This window comes from Artemia franciscana, chromosome 15 (assembly GCF_032884065.1).
Source record: "Artemia franciscana chromosome 15, ASM3288406v1, whole genome shotgun sequence".
In the NCBI taxonomy this organism is placed as follows: Eukaryota; Metazoa; Arthropoda; class Branchiopoda; order Anostraca; family Artemiidae; genus Artemia; species Artemia franciscana.
This window is the reverse complement of record NC_088877.1, coordinates 44,148,947-44,174,347: the sequence shown is the minus strand read 5'-3', so window position 1 is coordinate 44,174,347 and position 25,401 is coordinate 44,148,947. Positions and strand designations below refer to the sequence as shown.

Here is a 25,401-nt window from a genome sequence, read left to right as displayed (position 1 = left end):
TCCAAGGTTTTAGGTTTCCCCCCTCCAACTCTCCCCAGTGTCATCAGATCCGGTCGGGATTTAAAATAAGAGCTTTGAGACACAATATCATTCCAAACATCAAATTTCATTAAGATCTCATCACCCGCTCATAAGTTAAAAATACTTCATTTTTTCTATTTTTTCCGAATTAACCGGCCCCCACTCCCCCCAGATGGTCAAATCGGGAAAACGACTGTTTCTAATTTAATCTGGTCCGGTCCCTGATACGCTTGCAAAATTTCATCGTCCTAGCATACCTGGAAGTGCCTAAAGTAGCAAAACCGGGACCGACAGACCGACAGAATTTGCGATTGCTATATGTCACTTGGTTAATACCAAGTGCCATAGAAATTCAGCCGATATCTAAAAATGACACTGATTCGCATATCGGCTGGCCGATATATCGGTCTGGTTCCATTCGTGACAAGTTAAGTATTCTCTGCATCATTAATGATTTCATTTACTTTGCCTTTTTGCACCCGTTTTGTGTCCACTTGTTATCATCACACATCTCTTTAAGCGGCTCTATAAAAATTAACTTAGAATCCGGTTGCATCTTGGAACCACCTAATCACCTCTTTTGTTTTAACCAATTAAAAACGAGGGTTTTATTGAAATTACCTCCCGGTCATTTTCAGTTTAAGAAGTGTGACGCAATCGAGGTTAATCAAGGGGATGTTTTTTGAGAAGCTCAGTTCAAAAAAGGCAAGTGTTCCGAACTGACCAAATTAATTTGGTTATGGCAGCGTGTTTTAGCATAGACGAATACGACAATTTTTGGCAGTCTGTTATTGAAAATGCTTTGCAATTAGATGATAGTCCTAGTAATTCTTCGCAGTTTGATTTTAACAATAACAGTAATGTTGTTCCAGAAAACAAAGAAAATCAAAACAGCGACTGGAATTATACGACAAACCAAGATACCCCATGTCTAGTTAATGGATGTCCTTTCAATTCAGCACCAGTTCCTGTTTTAAGCTGCAGATCGGTTTCAAGCAACGACAGTCAAATAACAGTGCATCCAAATGCCTCTGGGACAAATATCCTTAGTCATGTGAATAGATATTCGTTTTATTCAGCCCCAGTTACTGCTTCAAATGGTAGTTCTATTCCAAGTACTGGCAATCACATCGCCCCTCAACCTATTTATTACAATACCCCTAGACCGAATATCTTTGGCCAAATGAATAGATATTGCTTTCAATCAGCTGAGTTCTCTGCTCTAGGTAAGAGTTAATTTAATTTTAGGTTTCTGGTGTAATATTATGTCTCCACGTTAACTGTAAAATTTTATTTTTTAAATTGAAACTTGTTCTATTAATCCATTATAAATTTGGTATCCATCTTATTTATTATATGTACCCTCGACTTAGTTTTAATACAAATAAAATCCCCAAAAATATCACAATGATTATGATCATTAGATTAATTATTTGTAATATGGTGTCCCTGAGGTTTTTTTTAACCTGAGTAACTTCTCCTTCTAAGACCCCTTCCCTCCTGAAACAGCTCAGGAATTGGGATAAGTCCAGTATTTAAACGTTATTATCGTTTACGATCTAACAGAAAGTAAATTTAACTTGTGTTTCCTTTAGAATTAGAAAATAAAGAATCTTTGAGCAACATTTTTACTTCTGTTGCCTGTCACAGTCATCCTGAATGAAAGTTTTAAGTGTAATTTAATCACCACAATTAAATCCTTGGTGGGGCCGTTGTTTTTAAGGCCTCGTTTTGAGCCCAAAGTTAGTCGGCCTTATCTGAATTAAAATGCTTGAGTCTTGCATATAAGTAGTTTGTTCACTTCTTGTGGATACACTAACTTCTTACACCTTTAAAATGCAAATAAGATGTAGTTAAAAATGCCAAAAACTATATATGAGAAATATCTGGATCATGCCCACGGGGGAAAGTTATCTTCTGAACTTTTCTGAAAATGCCCAGATTTTACTATTGTCCCCATGCTTTCGCTTCTTTTGCTTCTTCTATTGTTCCTCTTCGAAACAACTTTCTGAATTTCAAAATAAGCCCCCAATCGATTTCTGACCAAAAGTGTTGTAAATTTAAAAGGACGGACTGGAAGCCTTCTTTAGGGTAATTTCTTCAGATATTTTCAAACAGTTCGTGGTAACAAACTGTAGTAAATAGTAATCAAAACTCTAAAGAATAGAATTTTGATACCAATGGTTACATCAAAAGAATTGCATTTTAATGCTGATTTTAAATATATAAGTTTCATCATGATTAGTCTTACTCATCAAATTTTACGAGCCTGAGAAAATTTGCCTCATTTTAGAAAATTGGTGGAAACACCCCCTAAAGGTCATACAGTCTTAACGAAAATCACATCATCAGATTCAGCGTATCAGAAAATCTAATTGTAGAAGTCTCGAGCTCCTATCTACAAAAATGTGGAATTTCGCATTTTTTGCCAGAAGACAGATCACGGATGCGTGTTTTTTTTTCCAAGGGTGATCGTATCGACTTAATGGTCCTAGAATGTCGTGAGAGGGATCTTTATAACGGAAATTATAAGTTCTAGGGCCCGTTTTTGGTGACCTGAAAATTGCAGGGAACCTAGGCCCCCTCCCACACTCAGTTTTTCCTCGAAGTCACCAGACCAAAATTCTGAGATAACCATTTTATTCACCATAACCGAAAAACCTAATAACTATGTCTTTAGGGCGGCTTTATCCCCCGCAGTCCCCGTGGGAGGGGCTGCAAATTACAAACTTTGACCTGTGTTTAAATATAGTAATGGTTACTGGGCAGTATACAGACGTTTTCAGGGGGGATTTTTTTGGTTTGAGGGGGGTATATAGGAGGATATTTCCATGGAGGAACTTCTCACGGGGGAAGAGAATTTCAATGAAGGGGGCGCAGTATTTTCTAGTATTATTTGAAAAAAACAATGAAAAAATAAATATGAAAAGTTTTTTCTACAGGAAGTAAGGAGCAGCATTAAAACTTGAAACTAACAAAAACTATTACGCATATGAGAGGTTTACCTGTTCGTATTACCTCACTCTTTACGCTAAAGTATTTTTAGTAATTTGAATTATGTATTCTACGGCCTTTGTGATTGAGAGGTCATTCTTAAGTAATTGGGACATACTTTAAGCTTGAGTGTAAAGAGCGAGGTATTGACGAGGGGTGAACCCCCTCATAAACGCAATAAAAACATTAGAATATAAAAGTTTGTTACGTAAGTTGATTCGTAAGTTGCGTATATTTTTTACTATTGAAAACGTTCCTGAAAATTTAAACATTCTAGTTCCCCTTTTAAGCAATCGAAAAATTGGAGGGCAACTAGGCCTCCTCCCTCCCTCCTTTTTTACTATCTTCCGATTAAAACTATGAGAAAGCCATTTGGCCAAAACAATTAATATGGAAATTTGTTTTGATTATTTATATGCGGAGAGCCAAGATCAAAACATGCATTAATTCAAAAACGTCCAGAAATTAAATAAAAAAAAACAAGTTTTTTAAATGAAAGTAAGGAGCAACATTAAAACTTAAAACGAACAGAAATTACTCCGTATATGAAAGGGGTTTTTCCTCCTCAACGCCCCGCTCTTTACTCTAAAGTTTTTTACTTTTTTAAATAATAGAATTAAGTGAAAGAGTCAAAGTTTTGCTTAAAGAGCGAGGCGTTGATGAGGAAAAGCCCCTATTTAATCAAACAGTTCGTGGTAACGAACTGTAGTAAGGAGCGACCCGGCTCAATAGAAACCAAAACTCCACAAAATGGAATTTTGATACCAATAGCTACATCAAAAGGATTGCATTTTAATGCTGATTTTAAATATGTAAGTTTCATCAAGTTTAGTCTTACTCATCAAATTTTACGAGCCTGAGAAAATTTGCCTCATTTTAGAAAATTGGTGGAAACACCCCCTAAAGGTCATACAGTCTTAACGAAAATCACATCATCAGATTCAGCGTATCAGAAAATCTAATTGTAGAAGTCTCGAGCTCCTATCTACAAAAATGTGGAATTTCGCATTTTTTGCCAGAAGACAGATCACGGATGCGTGTTTTTTTTCCAAGGGTGATCGTATCGACTTAATGGTCCTAGAATGTCGTGAGAGGGATCTTTATAACGGAAATTATAAGTTCTAGGGCCCGTTTTTGGTGACCTGAAAATTGCAGGGAACCTAGGCCCCCTCCCACACTCAGTTTTTCCTCGAAGTCACCAGACCAAAATTCTGAAATAACCATTTTATTCACCATAACCGAAAAACCTAATAACTATGTCTTTAGGGCGGCTTTATCCCCCGCAGTCCCCGTGGGAGGGGCTGCAAATTACAAACTTTGACCTGTGTTTAAATATAGTAATGGTTACTGGGCAGTATACAGACGTTTTCAGGGGGGATTTTTTTGGTTTGAGGGGGGTATATAGGAGGATATTTCCATGGAGGAACTTCTCACGGGGGAAGAGAATTTCAATGAAGGGGGCGCAGTATTTTCTAGTATTATTTGAAAAAAACAATGAAAAAATAAATATGAAAAGTTTTTTCTACAGGAAGTAAGGAGCAGCATTAAAACTTGAAACTAACAAAAACTATTACGCATATGAGAGGTTTACCTGTTCGTATTACCTCACTCTTTACGCTAAAGTATTTTTAGTAATTTGAATTATGTATTCTACGGCCTTTGTGATTGAGAGGTCATTCTTAAGGAATTGGGACATACTTTAAGCTTGAGTGTAAAGAGCGAGGTATTGACGAGGGGTGAACCCCCTCATAAACGCAATAAAAACATTAGAATATAAAAGTTTGTTACGTAAGTTGATTCGTAAGTTGCGTATATTTTTTACTATTGAAAACGTTCCTGAAAATTTAAACATTCTAGTTCCCCTTTTAAGCAATCGAAAAATTGGAGGGCAACTAGGCCTCCTCCCTCCCTCCTTTTTTACTATCTTCCGATTAAAACTATGAGAAAGCCATTTGGCCAAAACAATTAATATGGAAATTTGTTTTGATTATTTATATGCGGAGAGCCAAGATCAAAACATGCATTAATTCAAAAACGTCCAGAAATTAAATAAAAAAAAACAAGTTTTTTAAATGAAAGTAAGGAGCAACATTAAAACTTAAAACGAACAGAAATTACTCCGTATATGAAAGGGGTTTTTCCTGCTCAACGCCCCGCTCTTTACTCTAAAGTTTTTTACTTTTTTAAATAATAGAATTAAGTGAAAGAGTCAAAGTTTTGCTTAAAGAGCGAGGCGTTGATGAGGAAAAGCCCCTATTTAATCAAACAGTTCGTGGTAACGAACTGTAGTAAGGAGCGACCCGGCTCAATAGAAACCAAAACTCCACAAAATGGAATTTTGATACCAATAGCTACATCAAAAGAATTGCATTTTAATGCTGATTTTAAATATGTAAGTTTCATCAAGTTTAGTCTTACGCATCAAAAGTTACGAGCCTGAGAAAATTTGCGTTATTTTGGAAAATAGGGGGAAACACCCCCTAAATGTCATATAATCTTAACGAAAATTACACCGTCAGATTCAGCGTATCAGAGAACCCTACTGTAGAAGTTTCAAGCTCCTATCTACAAAAATATGGAATTTTGTATTTTTTGCCAGAAGGCAGATCACGGATGCGTGTTTATTTGTTTGTTTTTTTTTCTTTTCCCCAGGGGTTGGAATTACGCATATGAAGGGTTTATCTCATTGTATTACCTCACTCTTTACGCTAAAGTATTTTTAGTAATTTGAACTATTTATTCTACGGCTTTTGTGATTCAGAGGTTATTTTTAAGGAATTGGGACAAACTTTAAGCTTTAGTGTAAAGAGCGAGGTATCGACGAGGGGTGAACACCCTCAAACACGCAATAAAAAAATTAGAATATAGAAGTCCGTTACGTAAGTTGAATCGTAAGTTACGTATATCTTTTACTATTGAAAACGTTCGTAAAAAATTGAGAATTCTAGTTGCCTTTTTAAGTAATCGAAAAATTGGAGGGCAACTAGGCCTCCTCCCTCCCTTCTTTTTTCTCAAAATCTTTCGATTAAACATATGAGAAAGCCATTTAGCAAAAAAAAAAATTAATATGGAAATTTGTTTTGATTATTTTTGTGCGGAGAGCCAAGAGCCAAGATCAAAACATGCATTAATTCAAAAACGTCCAGAAATTAAATAAAAAAACAAGTTTTTTAAATGAAAGTAAGGAGCAACACTAAAACTTAAAATGAACAGAAATTACTCCGTAATATGAAAGGGGTTTTTCCTCCTCAACGCCCCGCTCTTTACGCTAAGGTTTTTTACTGTTTTAAAAAGTAGAGTTAAGTAAAAGAGTCAAACTTTTGCTTAAAGAGCGAGGCGTTGAGGAGGAAAAGCCCCTATTTAATTTAAGTAACGAGCGAAGTTTATCCTAGTATTGTAGGCAGGGTTTTAAGCATGACCGTTGCCTCCCCAAGGTTTTTTTTATATATATTTTACTGGTTTTAATGTGAAAAGGTAAAATACTTGCAGGAAAAAGAGTCATTTTAACTGTTTTAGAGATTATCAGTTTGGGTTTCGATACGCTTTTGAGTTTTTAATTGTATTCTCGATTCACTGGTCATAGTCACTGTTATGTCTTTGAGTTATATTTCATCTTTTGTATGAATTAAATACAGAACAACAACTTTTTTTAAATTAAAGTAAGGAGCGACATCAAAACTTAAAACGTACAGAAACTACTCCGTATATGAAAGGGGCTTTTCCTCTTCAACGCCAAGCTCTTTAAGCTAAAGTTTGACTCTTTCTCTTAACTCTACTTCTTAAAACAGTAAAAAACTATAGCGTAAAGAGCAGGCTCTTTACTTTACTTTTAAACTTTAGCTCTTTACTTTTAAACTTTAGCGTAAAAAAAAAAACAAAAAAAAAAAACAATTCCACAAAATAATTTTTTCAGAGAAATGTAAAGAGCTCCTTTAGACCAAAAATGAGCAGAAAATGAAATCAAATAATCTACCAAGCGTACAGCTACCACAAATCACCATTAATAAATGAACAAAACCGAAAACGAACAAAAATTATAATAAATAACAGAGTAAATATAATAAAAAGCGGAATAAAATGAATAGGGCTAAAAACCCCCATACCCTCTCATGACGAAAATATAATTTGCATTTTACTAGAAAATATTCAATTGCATAAGAAAAAAATCAGCCGATATCCAATAATTACACTCATAAAAAGTTAAGGGTTTTATGCATTATTAATGATTTCATTTACTTTGCCTTTTTGTACCCGTTTTGTGTCTACTTATTATCATCACACATCTTTTTAAGTGGCTTTATAAAAATTAACTTATGATCTAGCTACATCTTGGAACCACCTAATCACCTCATTTGTTTTAATCAACTATAAACGAGGGTTTTATTGAAATTTCCTCCCGGTTATTTTCAACTTGAGAGGTATGACGCAATCGAGGTTAATTAAGGGTATGTTTTTTTGAGAAGCTCAGTTCCAAAAAGGCGAGTGTCCGAGCTGACCAAATTAGTTTAGTCATGGCAGGGTGTTTTAGTATAGACGAATATGACAATTTTTGGCAGTCTGTTATTGTAAATGCTTTGATATCAGATGATAGTCCTAGTAATTCTTCGCAGTTTGATTTTAACAATAACAGTAATGTTGTTCCAGAAAACAAAGAAAATCAAAACAGCGACTGGAATTATACGACAAACCAAGATACCCCATGTCTAGTTAATGGATGTCCTTTCTATACAGCACAAGTTCCTGCTTTAAGCTGCAGATCCTTTTCAAGTAACGACAGTCAAATCAATCCACCAGATGAAGCGCATCCAAATGCCCCTGGGACAAATATCCTTAGTCCTGCGAATAGATATTCGTTTTATTCAGCCCCAGTAACTTCTTCAAGTGGTAGTTCTATTCCAAGTACTGGCAATCACATCGCCCCTCAAACAATTTATCACCATACCCCTAGGCTGAATATCTTTGAAAAAATGAATAGAAATTCCATTCAAACAGCTGAGGTCTCTGCTCCAGGTGAGAGTTAATCTAATTTTATGTTTCTGGTGCAATAATATCTTTCGATGTTGATTGTAATGATTGTTTTAATTTTAAAATTATTCTATTAATCAATTAAAAGTCTGGTAAACATCTTATTTATTATATGTGCCCTCGACTTAGTTTTAATACAAATAAAATCCCCAAAATAACACAATGATTAAGATCGTTAGATTATTTATTTGTAATAATGTGCCCCTAAATATTTTTTCACCCGGATTAAATTCTCCTTTTAGGACCCCCCCCCCCTCCTGAAACAACTCTGGAATTGGGATAGGTTCAGTATTTAAACGTTATTTTCGTTTACGACCTAACAGAAAGTAAATTTAACTTGTGTTTACTTTAGAATTAGAAAATAAAGAATCTTTAAGCAACATTTTTACTTCTGTAGCCTGTCACAGTCATCCTGAATGAAAGCTTTAAGTGTAATTTAATCACCACAATTACATCCTTGGTGGGGCCGTTGTTTTTAAGGCCTCGTTTTGAGCCCAAAGTTAGTCGGCCTTAATTGAATTAAAATTCCCGAGTCTTGCATATAAGTAGTTTGTTCACTTCTTGTGGATACACAAACTTCTTCACCTTTAAAATTCAAATAAGATGTAGTTAAAAAATGCCAAAAACTATATATGAGAAATATCTGGATCATGTCCACGGGGGAAAGTTATCTTTTGAACTTTTCTAAAAATGCCCAGATTTTACTATTGTCCCCATGCTTTCGTGTCTTTTGCTTCTTCTATCGTTCCTCTTCGAAACAACTTTCTAAATTTCAAAGTAAGCCCCCCCTCGCCTTCTCGGCTTCTCTTCGTTTACGACCTAACAGAAAGTAAATTTAAATTGTGTTTTCTTTAGAACACAAAAATAAAGAATCGGTAAGTAACATTTTTACTTCTGTAGCCCGTCACAGCCATCCTGACTGAAAACTTTAACTGTAATTTAACCACCACAATTACATCCTTGGTGGGGCCTTTGTTTTTTAAGGCCTCATTTTGAGCTCAAAGTTAGTCGGGCTTAATTGAATTATTAAATAAAGAAAAAAGCTAGTTCTTTTTAACTGACAGTAAGGAGCGACATTAAAACTTAAAACGAACAGAAATTTCTCCGTGTATGAAAGGGGCTGTTCCCTTCTAAACGCCCCGTTCTTTACGCTAAACTTTGACTCTTTCTCTCAATTCCACTTTATTAAACAGTATTTTAATACTAAAACATGCATTAAAAGAATTGAATTTTTATGCTGATGTTAAATATATAAGTTTCATCAAATTTAATCTTACTCATCAAAAGTTACGAGCCTGAAAAAATTTGAATTATTAGGAAAATAGGGGAAAAACCCCCGAAAAGACATGAAATCTTAACAAAAATCACACCATCGCAATCAGCAAATCAGACAACCCTACTGTAAAAGTTTAAAGCTCCTATTTAAAAAATGTGGAATTTCGTCTTGTTTTGCCAGAAAACCGATCACGGGTGCGTGTTTATTTTTTTTTTTTTACACTTTCTAAACTTCTTTTCTTGTTTTTTTTTAAACTTTCTAAATTTAAAAGTAAGCCCCCCCCCCTCGGTTTCTGACTAAGAGGGTTATACATTTAAAAGGACGGACTGGAAACCTTCTTTAGGGTAATTTCTTCAGATGTTTAAAGTAAAGAACAAAGTTCATCCTGGTACCATAGGCAGGGTTTTAAGCAAAACGTTAGGCTTTCCAAGGTTTTTTTTTATATATTTTGATGGTTTTAATGTAAAAAGTAAAATATTTGACAGAAAAAAGAAGTCATTTTAACTCTTTTAGAGATTATTAATTTGTGTTTCGATACTTTTGAGTTTTTGGTTGTATTCTCGATTAGTATGAAATAGTATGTCAGAAATATCATAGATATAAAAATGAATAAAATGAAGCAATGATTGTATCCTTTTTGGACCAACAAATTTTTACGAGTTTTAAGGCAAAGATTTTATGTATTGTATTTTATGGAGAGTTTGTCCACTTTTAAAATCATTTATGCAAGGTGGAGACCGACAAGGTGGGTTTATGCAAGTATGGTGGAAGTTCCCTATTATTAGCGTAGCATAACAATCAAGAAATTTCCTTTTAGTGTAGATTGGTCAATTATATAAAATGTGGCTTCAGGAAGGAGGGGTCTAAATGACATTATGTGAATGTACCATCTCCCTATTTTTTTTCTGTCTCGATGTGCCTTTATCTTTGGCTCATATTCTCACCAGTGTTTATTAACGATTTTTTAAGACCTAATGACTGAAGTTCGTTTTTATTTTCTAGCCCAAATCGAAATCCCCTGCAAGGTTTGCGGGGATAAGTCAAGCGGAGTCCATTATGGAGCAATTACATGTGAAGGCTGTAAGGCGTTCTTCAAAAGATCACAACTACCGATCACAAAATACCGATGCCTTAGAGGAAAAACTTGCTCGGTCGACAGAACCAACTGAAACCAATGTCAATATTGCAGACTGCAAAGATGTTTGGCATCGGGAATGTCCCGAGACGGTAAGTTTGACCCTTTTCAAGACATTTTTATTTTAATTAGTTCATTGAACAGTAAGTGGGAAAAATGAGTCTAAGGGTTTATCCCCCGCTGAAAATATCTCTACCGAAAATAGTTTTGAGGCTGCGCAATAATCCTCAAACCAACTCGAAATAAAAAAAAAAAAACAGTTTTATAGGCCTCACAAATGTACTATTTTTCTATTTTGATATTAATTTGACCTCCTCTAAATGCATTCGCTTAGGATTTATTCAATAGTTTAAGAAGGTTTAAAAGAATAAATATGTTTTGAAAACAGTTTTATTTTCTTTTTATTGCAACAATCACTGTCATAATAAGTATTTATGCCCTTATAATAATTTTAATGCAATTAATATATAAACATATAGTTTTTCTTCTTATAATAATACAAAATGGCGATTTAAGGCATATTAGAAATAGTCTCATAATGGGGGCTCAGTGGCAAGTCCGAGCTATTTTAACAAAAAGCAATGGAATAAAGTCAAAACAAGATCCATTAATAGTTTTCAATTCGAATCTCCAATCACCAGTTTGCATTATTTTATTATTTTTTTCGCTTATGAGCTTGAAACTGAAGAAAGCTCTTACCTTAGCGGAATTTTAAGACTCGATATATGGTCCTCTTCCACTACAGAGAACGATCTTAGTACTTGGAAGAGTAGAAAAACTTTGTGGTTTTGTGTTGGTCTAAAAGGCAGAATTTTTTTTTAAAGAATTTATTACTACTTTTTTTTTTCATGTTCTATAATTGAGCTTTTATTGTCTGACGGTGGTTTCCTCGATCAAATACAAAAATACATTGGTTTAGGACCGGGTACCATTATAGAAATAGGCAATGATCTGATAAAAATACTGGACTTTTACATAAAATGTAATGAATCCTCCTTTCATTCAAGTATAGCGAAAAATTTGATTTCTCTACACTATCCGATCCTAGTATTTTTCTTAGAATTTGGTGTGTAAAGGTGTTTCTTTGAACAATTTTATAATCCAAAGCAAAGATCTTTCAATATTTTCACTTACAAAGATGATCAATGCATAATTTCCCCGAATTTTTGGTTGGACTTTGAATCCATCTATCTTGTCGCCTAGCAGAACCAAGCTAATAAATAAGGGTGGAATTTATTTTTTTTACTGCCTTAAGAAAATTCCCAATGAACAGTTTTGTAGGCTATTTTTTCCTTAGGATTATTATTTTGAATATCTCATCAAATTTGAAACTATATACTTTAAGAGACAGCACCTTTTATTAGCTTGTAAGTAGTTTTTTTTCTTTTTTTTCCACTCAATGAAATCAACGGTAATGTCAGTAATTTTTTGTGGAGGGATAAACGCCTAATTAAGAAAAAATATATATCATTTGTACACACGCTTTGTGAAATAGGATGTGAAAGTTTTATCTTGGGCTGTTTAAATCGAAAAAATTCACTGCTCTATAAAAATACTCTATTATTAGAGAAAATTTATATGTCAAGGGCTCCTTATCACTACTACCTAAAAAACTAATTGATAAAATAATAAAGATAAACTAAATCAAATTCTTGTTTTTAAGCTCCTGCAACTATCTTTAGCTCATCTTTTCAATAGTTAAGCTAAAAGTTATGACTTTGCAATACCAAGTTTTTTCTTCTTTCAACTTCCAGCACTTTGATTGGCCAAATCAAATCGCCTCCTTTCCCCTCTATTTCCTTGTTAGATGTCTTGATTTTTCTGTATTAGATTTGACTAAAACAAGATGCATGTGTATAGATATAAACAAAAAAGTTAAAAGAGAAAACAAAACCAGCGTGTAAATTCATTTTTGTTTATTATCATTATAGTAGGCTAGTTATTTATTCTATCGCATTAGTCTTCGGCGAAAACTAATATTACAGATTTGTCGTGACATGTTGCCTACATTTCACTCAAATAAATAATTACTAGAATGCCGTTTAATATTTTGAAAATAGACTCACATGTCTTGAATTTACTGAAAAGCAAAAAATATTGATAATGACCTTTGAACCTCCCAAACTCCAAAACATTTTCAGCTCTTCTTAAGCATTGAAGTATAGTTCTTGAGCTGGATTATTTTTTACATCTTCATGTTTGATTATTTTTATATAAAATACACTTATAAACGAAAAAAGTTCTGAAAACCTACTTCCCGAAATTGAGATGAGATCTCAAAGCATTAAAATATTATATTTTCCTTTTAGCTGTGAAACTCGGGCGAACATCAAAAAAGCAAAGAGAAAAGATTGAAGAAGAAGTGCGATTCCACAAAGTCCAACTGAGAGGGAACGAACAGACATCAAATTTTTTTAATTGTAGTAATCAAATTAACGGCAACTTCTGACTTCAGTTTACAGTTCGTTGTTTTGTTTTAACTTTTTCTCATCTTTTTAAATTTATATATATTTCATTCAAATTTTAATTATATTTTCTTTTAGAAAATTTGCAAGATTTTAGTGTTCATTTATATAATGATTTAACTTATATTATACATTTTTAATGTATTTTTCTGTGTAAAGATATTTTTTGAATGTAGGCTTAACATATTTTGGAAATTACTATTCAGGAAGCGGAAAAAGGCAGTCTAAACTATTTTTGTGTCTGAACATTGGACCATAAAAAACTTACACTCTATTATTGCTTATTATTCTGTTCAGGATAAAATTACCTTGTTGATAAATTTTCTTATTTACTTGAATATTAAAGGTTCTTAAATTGACTTTCTGTCCTTTTCCTCTTCTTTTTCTTTGTTGATAGTTTCTTGCTATTTATATCAATTTTGTATTCTACAATTTCGCGAAAAATTCGCAAGATTTTAGTTTTCATTCGTATATTGGTTTAACTTAGCCTATATTATTTATTTTTAACTTATTTCTGCTGTGTAAATATATTTATGACTGTAACTTACTTTGTAAATTACTATTCAGGAAACGGAAAAAATAGTCAAAAGTATTTTTGTATCTGAACTTTGGACCATAAAACACTTAAACTCTATTAATGAAGTATTATTCTGTTCAGGATAAAATTACATTGTCGATTGAATTTTTGTTATGTAGTTGAATATTAAAGGATCTTTAATTAACTTTCTATCTTTCTTTCTCTTTGTTGATATTTTTATCGCTAGTTATTTCAATTTTATGTTCCACAATGCTAGAATTAGTGATACCTAAGTAAAGAGGGATACATAAAGTATTATTTATTATTACTTTTTTTAGACTAGGACACTTCGTATCGAAGAAGAAGTTGTAGAAACTTCAATAAGGGCTAATTTGATTGGAAATTAAAAGGACTAGTGCCTTTTGTAATAATTGAAAGTGTTGCACCTACCCCCTCCCACGCCCCCAATTTCCTCAAACACATTTAATCAAAATTTCAAGATAGTTATTTTGTGCAATGCAGTTAAAAAGGCCGTAAAATATGTCTTTAAGGCTAACAACCCCATTAAAGCTCACATGACATTCGTTGTAAGTTATGCCCTGAGGACATATAAGGTTTTAATCGAAAGGGTGGTTTTATAAGCTTTGGAGGGGCTCATTGGATTTTGTATAAGATTCTCTTGTTCCCTTTTTAAGATTCAAATTGATCGGGGGCAGCCCCCCCTCTTCACCTCGGGTTTTCTATAAATACACCCAAGAAAATTTTTGAGCTAGCAATTTGTTCAAAAATAATACAAAGATCATATAATAAAGGTTTTGGGGTTGACAGAATTCACCAGAGTCTGGTGTTAAGGATTTTAAGTTATGACCTAGGGATATATAAAGTCTTTATGGAAGGGATGGTCGTGTAAACCTTAGAAAAGGCTGATTTGATTCGAAATGTATTATTCTAGTTCTCTTTAAGAGTTAAAATGATGGAGAGCATCTAGCCTCCCCCCTAACATCCTCTTTTCCCGAAACGCATTTAATCCAAACTGCGAGACAGCAATTTTATTATCAATTGTTCAAAAATCGCATAAGAGAAGAACAGTGCAGTCTTATAAAAGGTAGTGGATGTGTCGACCAAATTTTCGCTCTTGGGTAAATATTTGAGAAGTGCCTTAGTTGTCAAACACCTTTGGTCCTCAGTTTTATAGAATATGAGCAAGCATTCGATTCTGTTAATAGAAGAGCTGTAGCCAAGGTCTTATCCTATTATAGTATACCAGACAAATACATTGAATTGATTAGTGCTATGTACGAGAATGATACTGTTGCGGTTAAGGTAGGAAATGAGGTTAGCAGCTGGTTTCTATAACATCAGGATTTAAGAGTTAGATTATGCTGATGGTTTAAGCATCTTAGATGAATGTTTGAGCAACATGAATGAACTTCTATAGGTAGATAACTTAAAACTTGAGTTTTACTGCTGATGATGAACACTGTATATGTGTTCGAAATATCCAGTTAAATAATTTTATATCTATTCACTGTCAATAAAAAGGTATCATCCCTATTTTGAACTGTTTTACTTTCTATAGGTTTTTCCAGTTCAGGGTGCTAGAATAGGTTTGAAAATTACTATTAAGAAAACTAAGTCACTAAGGATAAGATTAAGTGAAGAAGAAAAGGTGACGTTGAGTAACGATAAGATTGATCAGGGGGGTAGCTTCACTTACCTTGGTAGCATTATTATTAAAGACAGTGGGAGCAGTGTATGTGTTAAACACTGCTCTAAATTAAGATCCGATCATCTATTCGTAAGATAAAAATACCCCAATTTTCATGTTTTCCAAGAATTCCGGTTTCCCCCTCCAACTCCCCCCAATGTCACAGGATCTGGTCTGAATTCAAAATTAGAACTTTAAAGCACAAGATCCTTCTAAATATCAAATTTCATTAAGATCTGGTCACCCTTTCGTAAGTTACAAATACCTCAATTTTCAAAATTACCCCCCCCCCAATTCCACCAAAGAGAGTAGATCCGGTCCGGTTATGTCAGTCACGTATCTTAGACAGGTTTCTATTCTTCCCATCCAGATTCATCCTGATCTCACCACTTTAAGTATTTTCTAAGATTTCCGGTCCCCCAACTGCCCCCCAATTACGCTTGATCCGGTTGAGATTTAAAATAAGAGATCTGAGTTACGAGGTCCTTCTAAACATGAAGTTTCATGATGATCCGATCATCCGATCTTCGTAAGTTAAAAATACGTAATTTTTTCTTATTTTTCAGAATTAACCCCCCCCCCCTTCATAGAGCGGATCTGTTCCAACTATCTAAATCACGTATGTAAGACTTCTGCTTATTTTTCCCACCAAGTTTCATCCCGATCCCTCCACTCTAAGTGTTTTCCAAGTTTTAGGTTTTCCCCTCCCAATTCCCCCCCCCCAATATCACCAGATCGAGTCAGGATTAAAATAAGAGCTCCGAGACACGACATCCTTCTAAATATCAAATTTCATTGAGATCCGATCACCCGTTCGTAAGTTAAAAATACCTCATTTTTTCTAACTTTATAGAAATAACCCCCCCCCCCACAGCTACCCCAAAGAGATAGGATCCGTTCCGTTTACGTCAATCATGTATCTAGGACTTGTGTGTATTTTTCCCACCAAGTTTCATCCCGATCCCTCCACTCTAAGTGTTTTCCAAGTTTTAGGTTTCCCCCTCCCAAATCGCCCCCAGTGTCACCAGATCCGGTCGGGTTTTAAAAAAAGAGCTCTAAGACACGATATCCTTCTAAACATCAAATTTCATTGAGATCCGATCACCTGTTCGTAAGTTAAAAATACCTCATTTTTTCTAATTTTTCAGAATTACCCCCCACCCCCAACTGCCCCAAAGAGAGCGGATCCGTTCCGATTATGTCAATCATGTATCTGGGACTTGTGCTTATTTTTCCCATCTAGTTGCATCCCGATCCCTCCACTCTAAGTGTTTTCCAAGATTTTAGGTTTCCCCCTCCAAATCTCCCCAATGTCATCAGATCCGGTCGGGATTTAAAATAAGAGCTCTGAGACACAATATCATTCCAAACATCAAATTTCATTAAGATCCCATCACCCGCTCATAAGTTAAAAATACCTCATTTTTTCTAATTTTCCAGAATTACCCCCCACCCCCAACTGCCCCAAAGAGAGCGGATCCGTTCCGATTATGTCAATCATGTATCTGGGACTTGTGCTTATTTTTCCCATCTAGTTTCATCCCGATCCCTCCACTCTAAGTGTTTTCCAAGATTTTAGGTTTCCCCCTCCAAATCTCCCCAATATCATCAGATCCGGTCGGGATTTTAAATAAGAGCTCTGAGACACAATATCATTCCAAACACCAAATTTCATTAAAATCCCATCACCCGCTCATAAGTTAAAAATACTCCATTTTTTCTTTCTTTCCGAATTAACCGGCCTCCCACTCCCACCCCAGATGGTCAAATCGGGAAAACGACTGTTTCTAATTCAATCTGGTCCGGTCCCTGATACGCTTGCCAAATTTCATCGTCCTAGCATACCTGGAAGTGCCCAAAGTAGCAAAACCGGGACCGACAGAATTTGTGATTGCTATATGTCACTTTTTTTACTTCTGTGTAAAATTTAAAAGTAAATTTAACTTGTGTTTCCTTTAGAATTAGAAAATAAAGAATCTTTGAGCAACGTTTTTACCTCTGTAGTCCATCACGGTCATCCTGAATGTCATCCTTAATCCTTAATGAAGTCAATCCTTAATGAAGTCATCCTTAATGAAAGCTTTAAGTGTAATTTAATCACCACAATTCCATCCTTGGTGGGGCCGTTGTTTTTAAGGCCTCGTTTTGAGCCCAAAGTTAGTCGGCCTTAATTGAATTAAAATTCCCGAGTCTTGCATATAAGTAGTTTGTTCACTTCTTGTGGATACACAAGCTTCTTACAACTTTAAAATTCAAATAAGATGTAGTTAAAAAATGCCAAAAACTACATATGAGAAATATCTGGAGCCTGCCCACGAGGGAAAGTTATCTTTTGATCTTTTCTAAAAATGCCCAGATTTTACTATTGTCCCCATGCTTTCGCGTCTTTTGCTTCTTCTATTGTTCCTCTTCGAAACAACTTTCTAAATTTCAAAGGAAGCCCCCCCTCGGTTACTGACCAAAAGTGTTGTAAATTTAAAAGGACGGACTGGAAGCCTTCTTTAGGGTAATTTCTTCAGATGTTTTCAAACAGTTCGTGGTAACGAACCGTAATAAATAGTAATCAAAACTCTAAAAAATAGAATTTTGATACCATTGGTTACATCAAAAGAATTACATTTTAATGCCGATTTTAAATATATAAGTTTCATCAAGATTAGTCTTACTCTTCAAAAGTTACGAGCCTGACAGAATTTGCCTCATTTTAGAAAATTGGTGGAAACACCCCTTAAAGGTTATACAATCTTAAAGAAAATCACATCATCAGATTCAGCGTATCAGAAAACCTAATTGTAGAAATTTCGTGCTCCTATCTACAAAAATGTGGAATTTCGCATTTTTCGCCAGAAGACAGATGACGAACGCGTGTTTTTTTTTGTTTTTTTTCCCAAGGGAGATCGTATCGACTTAACGGTCCAAGAATGTCGTGAGAGGGCTCATTCTAACGGAAATTATAAGTTCTAGGGTCATTTTTAAGTGACCAAAAAATTGTAGGGCACCTAGGCCCCCTCCCACACTCAGTTTTTCCCCGAAGTCACCAGACCAAAATTCTGAGATAGCCATTTTATTCACCATAGTCGAAAAACCTTATAACTATGTCTTTGGGGATGGCTTACTCCCCCGCAGTCCCCGTGGGAGGGGCTGCAAGTTACAAACTTTGACCTGTGTTTACATATAATAATTGTTACTGAGAAGTATACAGACATTTTCAGGGGAATTTTTTGGTTTTGAGGGGGGGGTATATGGGAGAATATTTTCATGGAGGAACTTCTCACACGGGAAGAGAATTTCAATGAAGGGGGTGTAGGATTTTCTAGTATTATTTGAAAAAACGATGAAAAAATAAAAAAGTAAGGAGCAGCATTAAACCTTGAAACGAACAAAAATTATTACGCATATGAGGGGTTTATCTCTTCGTATTACTTCACTCTTTACGCTAAAGCATTTTTAGTAATTTGATTCTACGGCCTTTGTGATTCAGAGGTCATTTTTAAGGAATTGGGACAAACTTTAAGCTTTAGTGTAAAGAGCGAGGTATCAACGAGGGGTGAACACCCTCAAATACGCAATAAAAACATTAGAATATAGAAGTTCGTTGCGTAAGTTGATTCGTAAGTTACGTATATTTTTTACTATTGAAACGTTCGTAAAAAATTAAAAATTCTAGTTGCCTTTTTCAATAATCGAAAAATTGGAGGGCAACTGGGCCTCCTCCCTCCCTCTTTTTTTCTCAAATCTTCCGATTAAAAATATGAGAAAGCCATTTAGCCAAAAAAAAAATTAATATGGAAATTTATTTTGATTATTTTTGTGCGGAGTGCCAAGATCAAAACATGCATTAATTCAAAAACGTCCAGAAATTAAATAAGAAAACAAGTTTTTCAAATGAAAGTAAGGAGCAACATTAAAACTTAAAATGAACAGAAATTACTCCATAAAATGAAAGGGTTCCTCCTCAACGCCCCGCTCTTTACGCTAAGGTTTTTTAACGTTTTAAAAACTAGAGTTAGGTAAAAGAGTCAAATTTGTGCTTAAAGAGCGAGGTGTTGAGGAGGAAAAGCCCCTATTTAATTTAAGTAAAGAGCAAAGTTCATCCTAGTATTGTAGGTAGGGTTTTAAGCATGACCGTTGCCTCCCCAAGGTTTTTTTTAAACCTTGCAGGTAAAATACTTGCAGGAAAAAAAAAGTCATTTTAACTCTTTTAGAGATTATCAGTTTGGGTTTCGATACGCTTTTGAGTTTTTAATTGTATTCTCGATTCACTGGTCATAGTCACTGTTATATCTTTGAGTTATATTTCATCTTTTGTATGAATTAAATAAAAAAAACTAGTTTTTTTAAATGAAAGTAAGGAGTGACATTAAAACGTACAGAAACTACTCCGTATATGAAAGGGGCTTTTCCTCCTCAACGCCAAGCTCTTTAAGCTAAAGTTTGACTCTTTTTCTTAACTCTACTTCTTAAAACGGTAAAAAACTTTAGCGTAAAGAGCGGGCTCTTTACTTTACTTTTAAACTTTAGCTCTTTACTTTTAAACAGAGAAATGTAAAGAGCTTTTTCAGAGAAATGTAAAGAGCTCCTTTAGACCAAAAATGAGCAGAAAATGAAATCAAATAATCTACCAAGCGTACAGTTACCACAAATCACCATTAATAAATGAATAAAACCGAAAACGAACAGAAATTATAATAAATAACAGAGTGAATCTAATAAAAAGTGGATTAACAAGAATAGGGCTAAAAACCCTCTCATGACGAGAATATAATTTGCATTTTACTAGAAAAAAATTCTATTGCATAAGAAAAAAATCTGCCGATATCCAATAATTACACTCATAAAAAGTTAAGTGTTTTATGCATTATTAATGATTTCATTTACTTTGCCTTTTTTACCTGTTTTTTGTCTACTTATTATCATCACACATCTTTTTAAGCGGCTTCATAAAAATTAACTTAGGATCTAGCTGCATCTTGGAACCACCTAATCACCACATTTGTTTTAATCAATTAAAAACGAGGTTTTTATTGAAATTTCCTCCCGGTCATTTTCAACTTGAGAGGTGTGACGCAATCGAGGTTAGAAAAGGCGAATGTCCGAACTGACCAAATTAGTTTAGACGAATATGACGAAATTAGCATAGACGAATATGACAATTTTTGGCAGTCTGTTATTGTAAATGCTTTGATATTAGATGATAGTCCTAGTAATTCTTTGCAGTTTGGTTTTAAAAATAACAGTAATGTTGTTCCAGAAAACAGAGAAAATCAAAACAACGACTGGAATTATACGACAAACCAAGATACCCCATGTCTAGTTAATGGATGTCCTTTCTATACAGCACCAGTTCCTGCTTTAAGCTGCGGATCCGTTTCAAGCAACAACAGTCAAATCAATCCACCACATGAAGTGCGTCCATATGCCCCTGGGACAAGTATCCTTAGTCCTGTGAATAGATATTCGTTTTATTCAGCCCCAGTTACTGCTTCAAGTGGTAGTTCTATTCCAAGTACTGGCAGTAACATCGCCCCTCAACCTATTTATCACAATACCCCTAGGCTAAATATCTTTGGCCAAATGAATAGAAATTCCATTCGATCAGCTGAGTTCTCTGCTCAAGGTGAGATTTAATTTAATATCATGTTTCTGGGGCAATATTATGTCTTCATGTTGAATGTAATGATTTTTAAAAATTTAAACTTATTCTATTAATCAATTAAAGATTTGGTATGCATCTTATTTATTATATGTGCTCTCGACTTATATGTGCTTCCCAAAAATAACACAGTGATTATGATCGTTAGATTATTTATCTAAATTATTTATCTAAAATCATATCTATCTAGATTATTTATCTAGATCAATAGAATCAATCTAGATTATTTCTAATCTAAATTAGATAATAGAAATCAATCTAGATTATTTATCTAAAAATCATAGAATGTCATTTATCAAAATCACACCAACATACTCCACGTATCAGAGAATCTTCTGTGAAAGTTTCATGTTCCTATCTTCCCAAAAATAACACAGTGATTATGATCTTTAGATTATTTATCTAAATTATTTATCTAAAATCATATCTATCTAGATTATTTATCTAGATCACTAGAATCAATCTAGATTATTTCTAATCTAAATTAGATAATAGAAATCAATCTAGATTATTTATCTAAAAATCATAGAATGTCATTTATCAAAATCACACCAACATACTCCACGTATCAGAGAATCTTCTGTGAAAGTTTCATGTTCCTATCTGCAATTAAATAAAAAAAAAAACAAGTTTTTGTAACTGAAAGTAAGGAGCGATATTAAAACTTTCAACGAACAGAAATTGCTTTGTATATAAAAGGGGCTGTTCCCTCCTCAATGCCCCGCTATTTACGCTAAAGTTTGACTCTTTCTCTAAACTCTACTTTTTGAAATAGTAAAAAACTTTAGCGTAAAGAGCGGGGCGTTTTTTCCCTCCTACCGTCTTTGGCTGAGTTTTAATAAATGGGATATTTAATATCTAAGTAAACAAAATTCTTTCCGCTCACAGTATATTGTTTTAACATATCTTACGCTGTGTTCGTAGAAAACTGTTTTCACCTTGCACATAATTTGGGTGGGGGAGTCCGATAAAAATTGTCCGATCAAAACTATGAGAAAGCCATTTAGCCATAATATAAATTAATATGCAAATTTCGTTTTAATTATTCGTTTACGGAGAACCAACATCAAAACATGCATTAATTCAAAAACGTTCAGAAATTAAATATAAAAAAGCAAAAAAAAAACAAGTTTTTTAACTGAAAGTAAGGAGCGATATTAAAACTCAAAACGAACAGAAATTACTCCGTATATGAAAGGGGCTGTTCCCTCATCAGCACCCTAATCTTTACGCTAGAGTTTTTTACTATTTTAAAAATTAGAGTTTTGAGAACGAGTCAAACTTTAGCGTAAAGAGCGAGGTGTTGAGGAGGGAATAATCCCTTTTTTATACGGAGTAATTTCTTTTCGTTTTAAGTTTTAATATCGCTCCTTGCTTTCAGTTAAAAAATTTGGTTTTTTTTTAATTTAATTGTTTTTTCAAAAGACTTCGAAACAAAAATTAACACAATAGGCTAATACATGAAAAAAAGATATGAAAAAACGTTGTCCTCACAGGGACGGCAGTTAAATTTATTAACTGCTTACGTATGTCCTTTGCAAATTTGAGGATATTGTCAAAAATAAAGTTTAATTTAAAAAAAGACATTTTGACTCAAAAGATTATATCTACTTGGCTATAAATTTCATAAAAACATTTTTCAGGTCTTTTTACCCCTTCAGAATTTTAATTAACAACAACTAGTAATTAAAACAGCGCTAACAAAATGCGGAGCTATTAGGCTTCCTACTAAAAATCAGAAAAAATTAAAGTACTAAAAATCAGCCGATATCCAAAAATGACACTGTTCCTCCTATCAGCTGGCTGATATTTCAATCGGGTTCTAGTCATGACCAGTTAACTGTTTTATGCATCATTAATGATTTCATTTACTTTGCCTTTTTGTACCCGTTTTGTGTCTACTTGTTATTATCACACATCTTTTTAAGTGGCTCTGTAAAAATTAACTTAGGATCTAGATGCATCTGGGGATCGCCTAATCGCCTCATTTGTTTTAACGAATTATCAACGAGGGTTTTATTGGAATTTCCTCTCGGTCATTTTAAACCTAAGAGGTGTGACACAATCGAGGTTAATCAACGGGATGTTTTTCGAGAAGCTCAGTTCAAAAAAGGCGAGTTTCCGAACTGACCAAATTCGTTTAGTCATGGCAGGGTGTTTTAGTATAGACGAATATGACAATTTTTGGCAGTCTGTTATTGAAAATGCTTTGCAATTAGATGATAGTCCTAGTAATTTTTCGCAGTTTGATTTTAACAATAACAGTTATGTTGTTCCAGAAAGCAAAGAAAATCAAAACAACAACTGGAATTATACGACAAACCAAGATACCCCATGTCTAGTTAATAGATGTCCTTTCTATACAGCACCAGTTCCTGCTTTAAGCTGCAGATCCGTTTCAAGCAACGACAGTCAAATCAATCCATCACATGAAGCGCATCCTAATGCCCCTGGGACAAATATCCTTAGTCCTGTGAATAGATATTCGTTATATTCAGCCCCACTCACTGCTTCAAGCGGTAGTTCTATTCCAAGTATTGACAATCACATCGCCCCTCGAACAATTTATCAATATACCCCTAGGCCGAATATCTTTGGCCAAATGAATAGAAATTCCATAAAAACAGCTGAGGTATCTGCTCCAGATGAGAGTTAATCTAATTTTATGTTTCTGGTGCAATAATATCTCTCGATGTTGACAGCAATAATTGTTTTAATTTTAAACTTATTCTATTAATCAATTAAAAGTTTGGTAAACATCTTATTTATTGTATGTGCCCTCGACTTAGTTCTAATACAAATAAAATCCCAAAAATAACAAAATGATTAAGATCGTTAGATTATTTATTTGTAATATTGTGCCCCTAAAGGTTTTTTCACCCGGATTAAGTTCTCCTTTTAGGACCCCCCTCCCTCCTGAAACAGCTCTGGATTTGGAATAGGTTCATTATTTAAACGTTATTTTCGTTTACGACCTAACAGAAAGTAAATTTAACTTGCGTTTTCTTTAGAATTAAAAAATAAAGAATTTGTAAGTAACATTTTTACTTCTGTAGCCCGTCACAGCCATGTTGACTGAAAGCTTTAAGTGTAATTTAACCACCACAATTACAATTACTAAGTTAGTCGACCTTAATTGGGTTATTAAATAAATAAAAAAGCTAGTTCTTTTTAACTGAAAGTAAGGAGCGACATTAAAACTTAAAGCGAACAGAAATTTCTCCGTGTATGAAAGGGGCTGTTCCCTTCTAAACGCCCGCTCTTTACGCTAAAGTTTGACTCTTTCTCTCAATTCCACTTTATTAAACAGTATTTTAATATCAAAACATACATTAAAAGAATCGAATTTTTATCCTGATGTTAAATATATAAGTTTCATCAAATTTAATCTTACTCATCAAAAGTTACGAGCCTGAGAAAATTTGACTTATTTGGAAAATAAGGGAAACACCCCCTAAAAGACATGGAATCTTAACAAAAATCACACCATCGCAATCAGAAAATCAGATAACCCTACTGTAAAAGTTTAAAGCTCCTATCTACAAAAATGTGGAATTTCGTCTTGTTTTGCCAGAAAACCGATCACGGGTGCGTGTTTATTTGTTTTTTTTTCTTTTTTCCCACGGGACATCGTATCGACCAAGTGGTCCTAGAATGTCACAAGAGGGCTCATAGCTTGTGCATCCTTTATAGAGCGTTTTGGTTTCATGACAATCATTTTCTTTCTTAGTGCCATTAATGTGGACAGCAGCATTCCAAGAAAACAGTAATCGTCTTCCTGTAGTGTGGCAAATCTTCATGTGATTAGCTAATTCACATTGGCATGCTCCTTAAGGAAAATCAAGCTCAATTGCTTTCAACATTGGTAGGTTCAGCTTGGGTTAAACCCTGCTCAATCTGGTCCCACACTTCAATAATCCTTTTCAAAACATCATGTCGAAAATTTAACCGATTTGCTTTTGTAGCAAAATTAGTGTGCTCATATTGCGTTTTGATGAGATAATCTTCCCTTTTAAGGATTCTCTGAAAGTTCCAACTTAATAACCAAATCAATTTTTGAGATAAGCTATTTTTCCACTGTGTCAACACATAGCAAATTTTGATTTAGCTCAAATTTATTGTCAATACTTTTAAGAGATTAGTGTGGTAGCAGTAGTAGTGGTAGTTTTAGTAGTGTTGGTAGCATGCTAATATTGCCTTTTCAATCATCTCTTTTATCTTTTCCTGAATTTTTCAAATTAATATACTCAGTTATTCCTGTATTACACCCTTTTTACAATCCGTATACCCATAACGTGTTTTAATTGAGTTTAACACTTCTCTCAACATTTCAAAAGGCTTATCTGAATGCCCTGCATTTTTTTTTTTTTTGAAAAATGAAGGACCTTTTAATGCTGCTGAACAAAATAGTTCTCTTAAAATTTGATCGAACATGTTTTAGGAAATTATAGGCTTACGGCGGAGGGGCCTGATTGCCCTCCAGTCACTTTGACTCTTATAAAAGGCAGTGAGATTTTTGATTTCCAATCAAATGAAATCCATCTGATAAAGATTTTATGTGACCACCTGCTCAATAAACACCTTAAATGCTCCGGGGCATAACTTAC

The 25,401-nt window shown here is 34.1% G+C and overlaps 2 protein-coding genes across 5 annotated transcripts in view; both read left to right on the top strand.

Moving 5' to 3' along the window:
* The first annotated feature begins 740 nt into the window (after window positions 1-740).
* Window positions 741-25,401, top strand: part of LOC136036520 (probable basic-leucine zipper transcription factor J) — a 46,481-nt gene continuing 21,820 nt past the window's right edge. For 2 of the 4 annotated variants that reach the window (XM_065718823.1, XM_065718824.1), the window contains exons 1-2: window positions 741-1,247; window positions 20,393-20,758. In XM_065718823.1, the coding sequence (XP_065574895.1) occupies window positions 761-1,247; window positions 20,393-20,758 (853 nt within the window). In that variant the 5' untranslated portion in view covers window positions 741-760. Of the gene's footprint in view, window positions 1,248-14,629; window positions 14,769-20,392; window positions 20,759-25,401 lie in introns of those variants that run through there. The other 2 variants (XR_010619744.1, XR_010619743.1) reach the window with 2 other exon arrangements.
* On the top strand, window positions 7,527-10,543 carry LOC136036647 (nuclear receptor ROR-alpha-like). Its single transcript, XM_065718944.1, has 2 exons — window positions 7,527-8,025; window positions 10,319-10,543. Exons 1-2 carry the CDS (start codon window positions 7,527-7,529, stop codon window positions 10,483-10,485), a joined length of 666 nt encoding a protein of 221 aa, XP_065575016.1. The 3' UTR covers window positions 10,486-10,543.

What these genes read in the sequence shown, in the direction of transcription:
- LOC136036647 (XM_065718944.1), top strand. Translation starts at nt 7,527, where the DNA reads ATGGCAGGGTGTTTTAGTATAGACGAATATGACAATTTTTGGCAGTCT. An exon ending in AGCTGAGGTCTCTGCTCCAG is followed by an intron (nt 8,026 to 10,318) that starts GTGAGAGTTAAT and finishes TTTATTTTCTAG; the next exon opens with CCCAAATCGAAATCCCCTGC.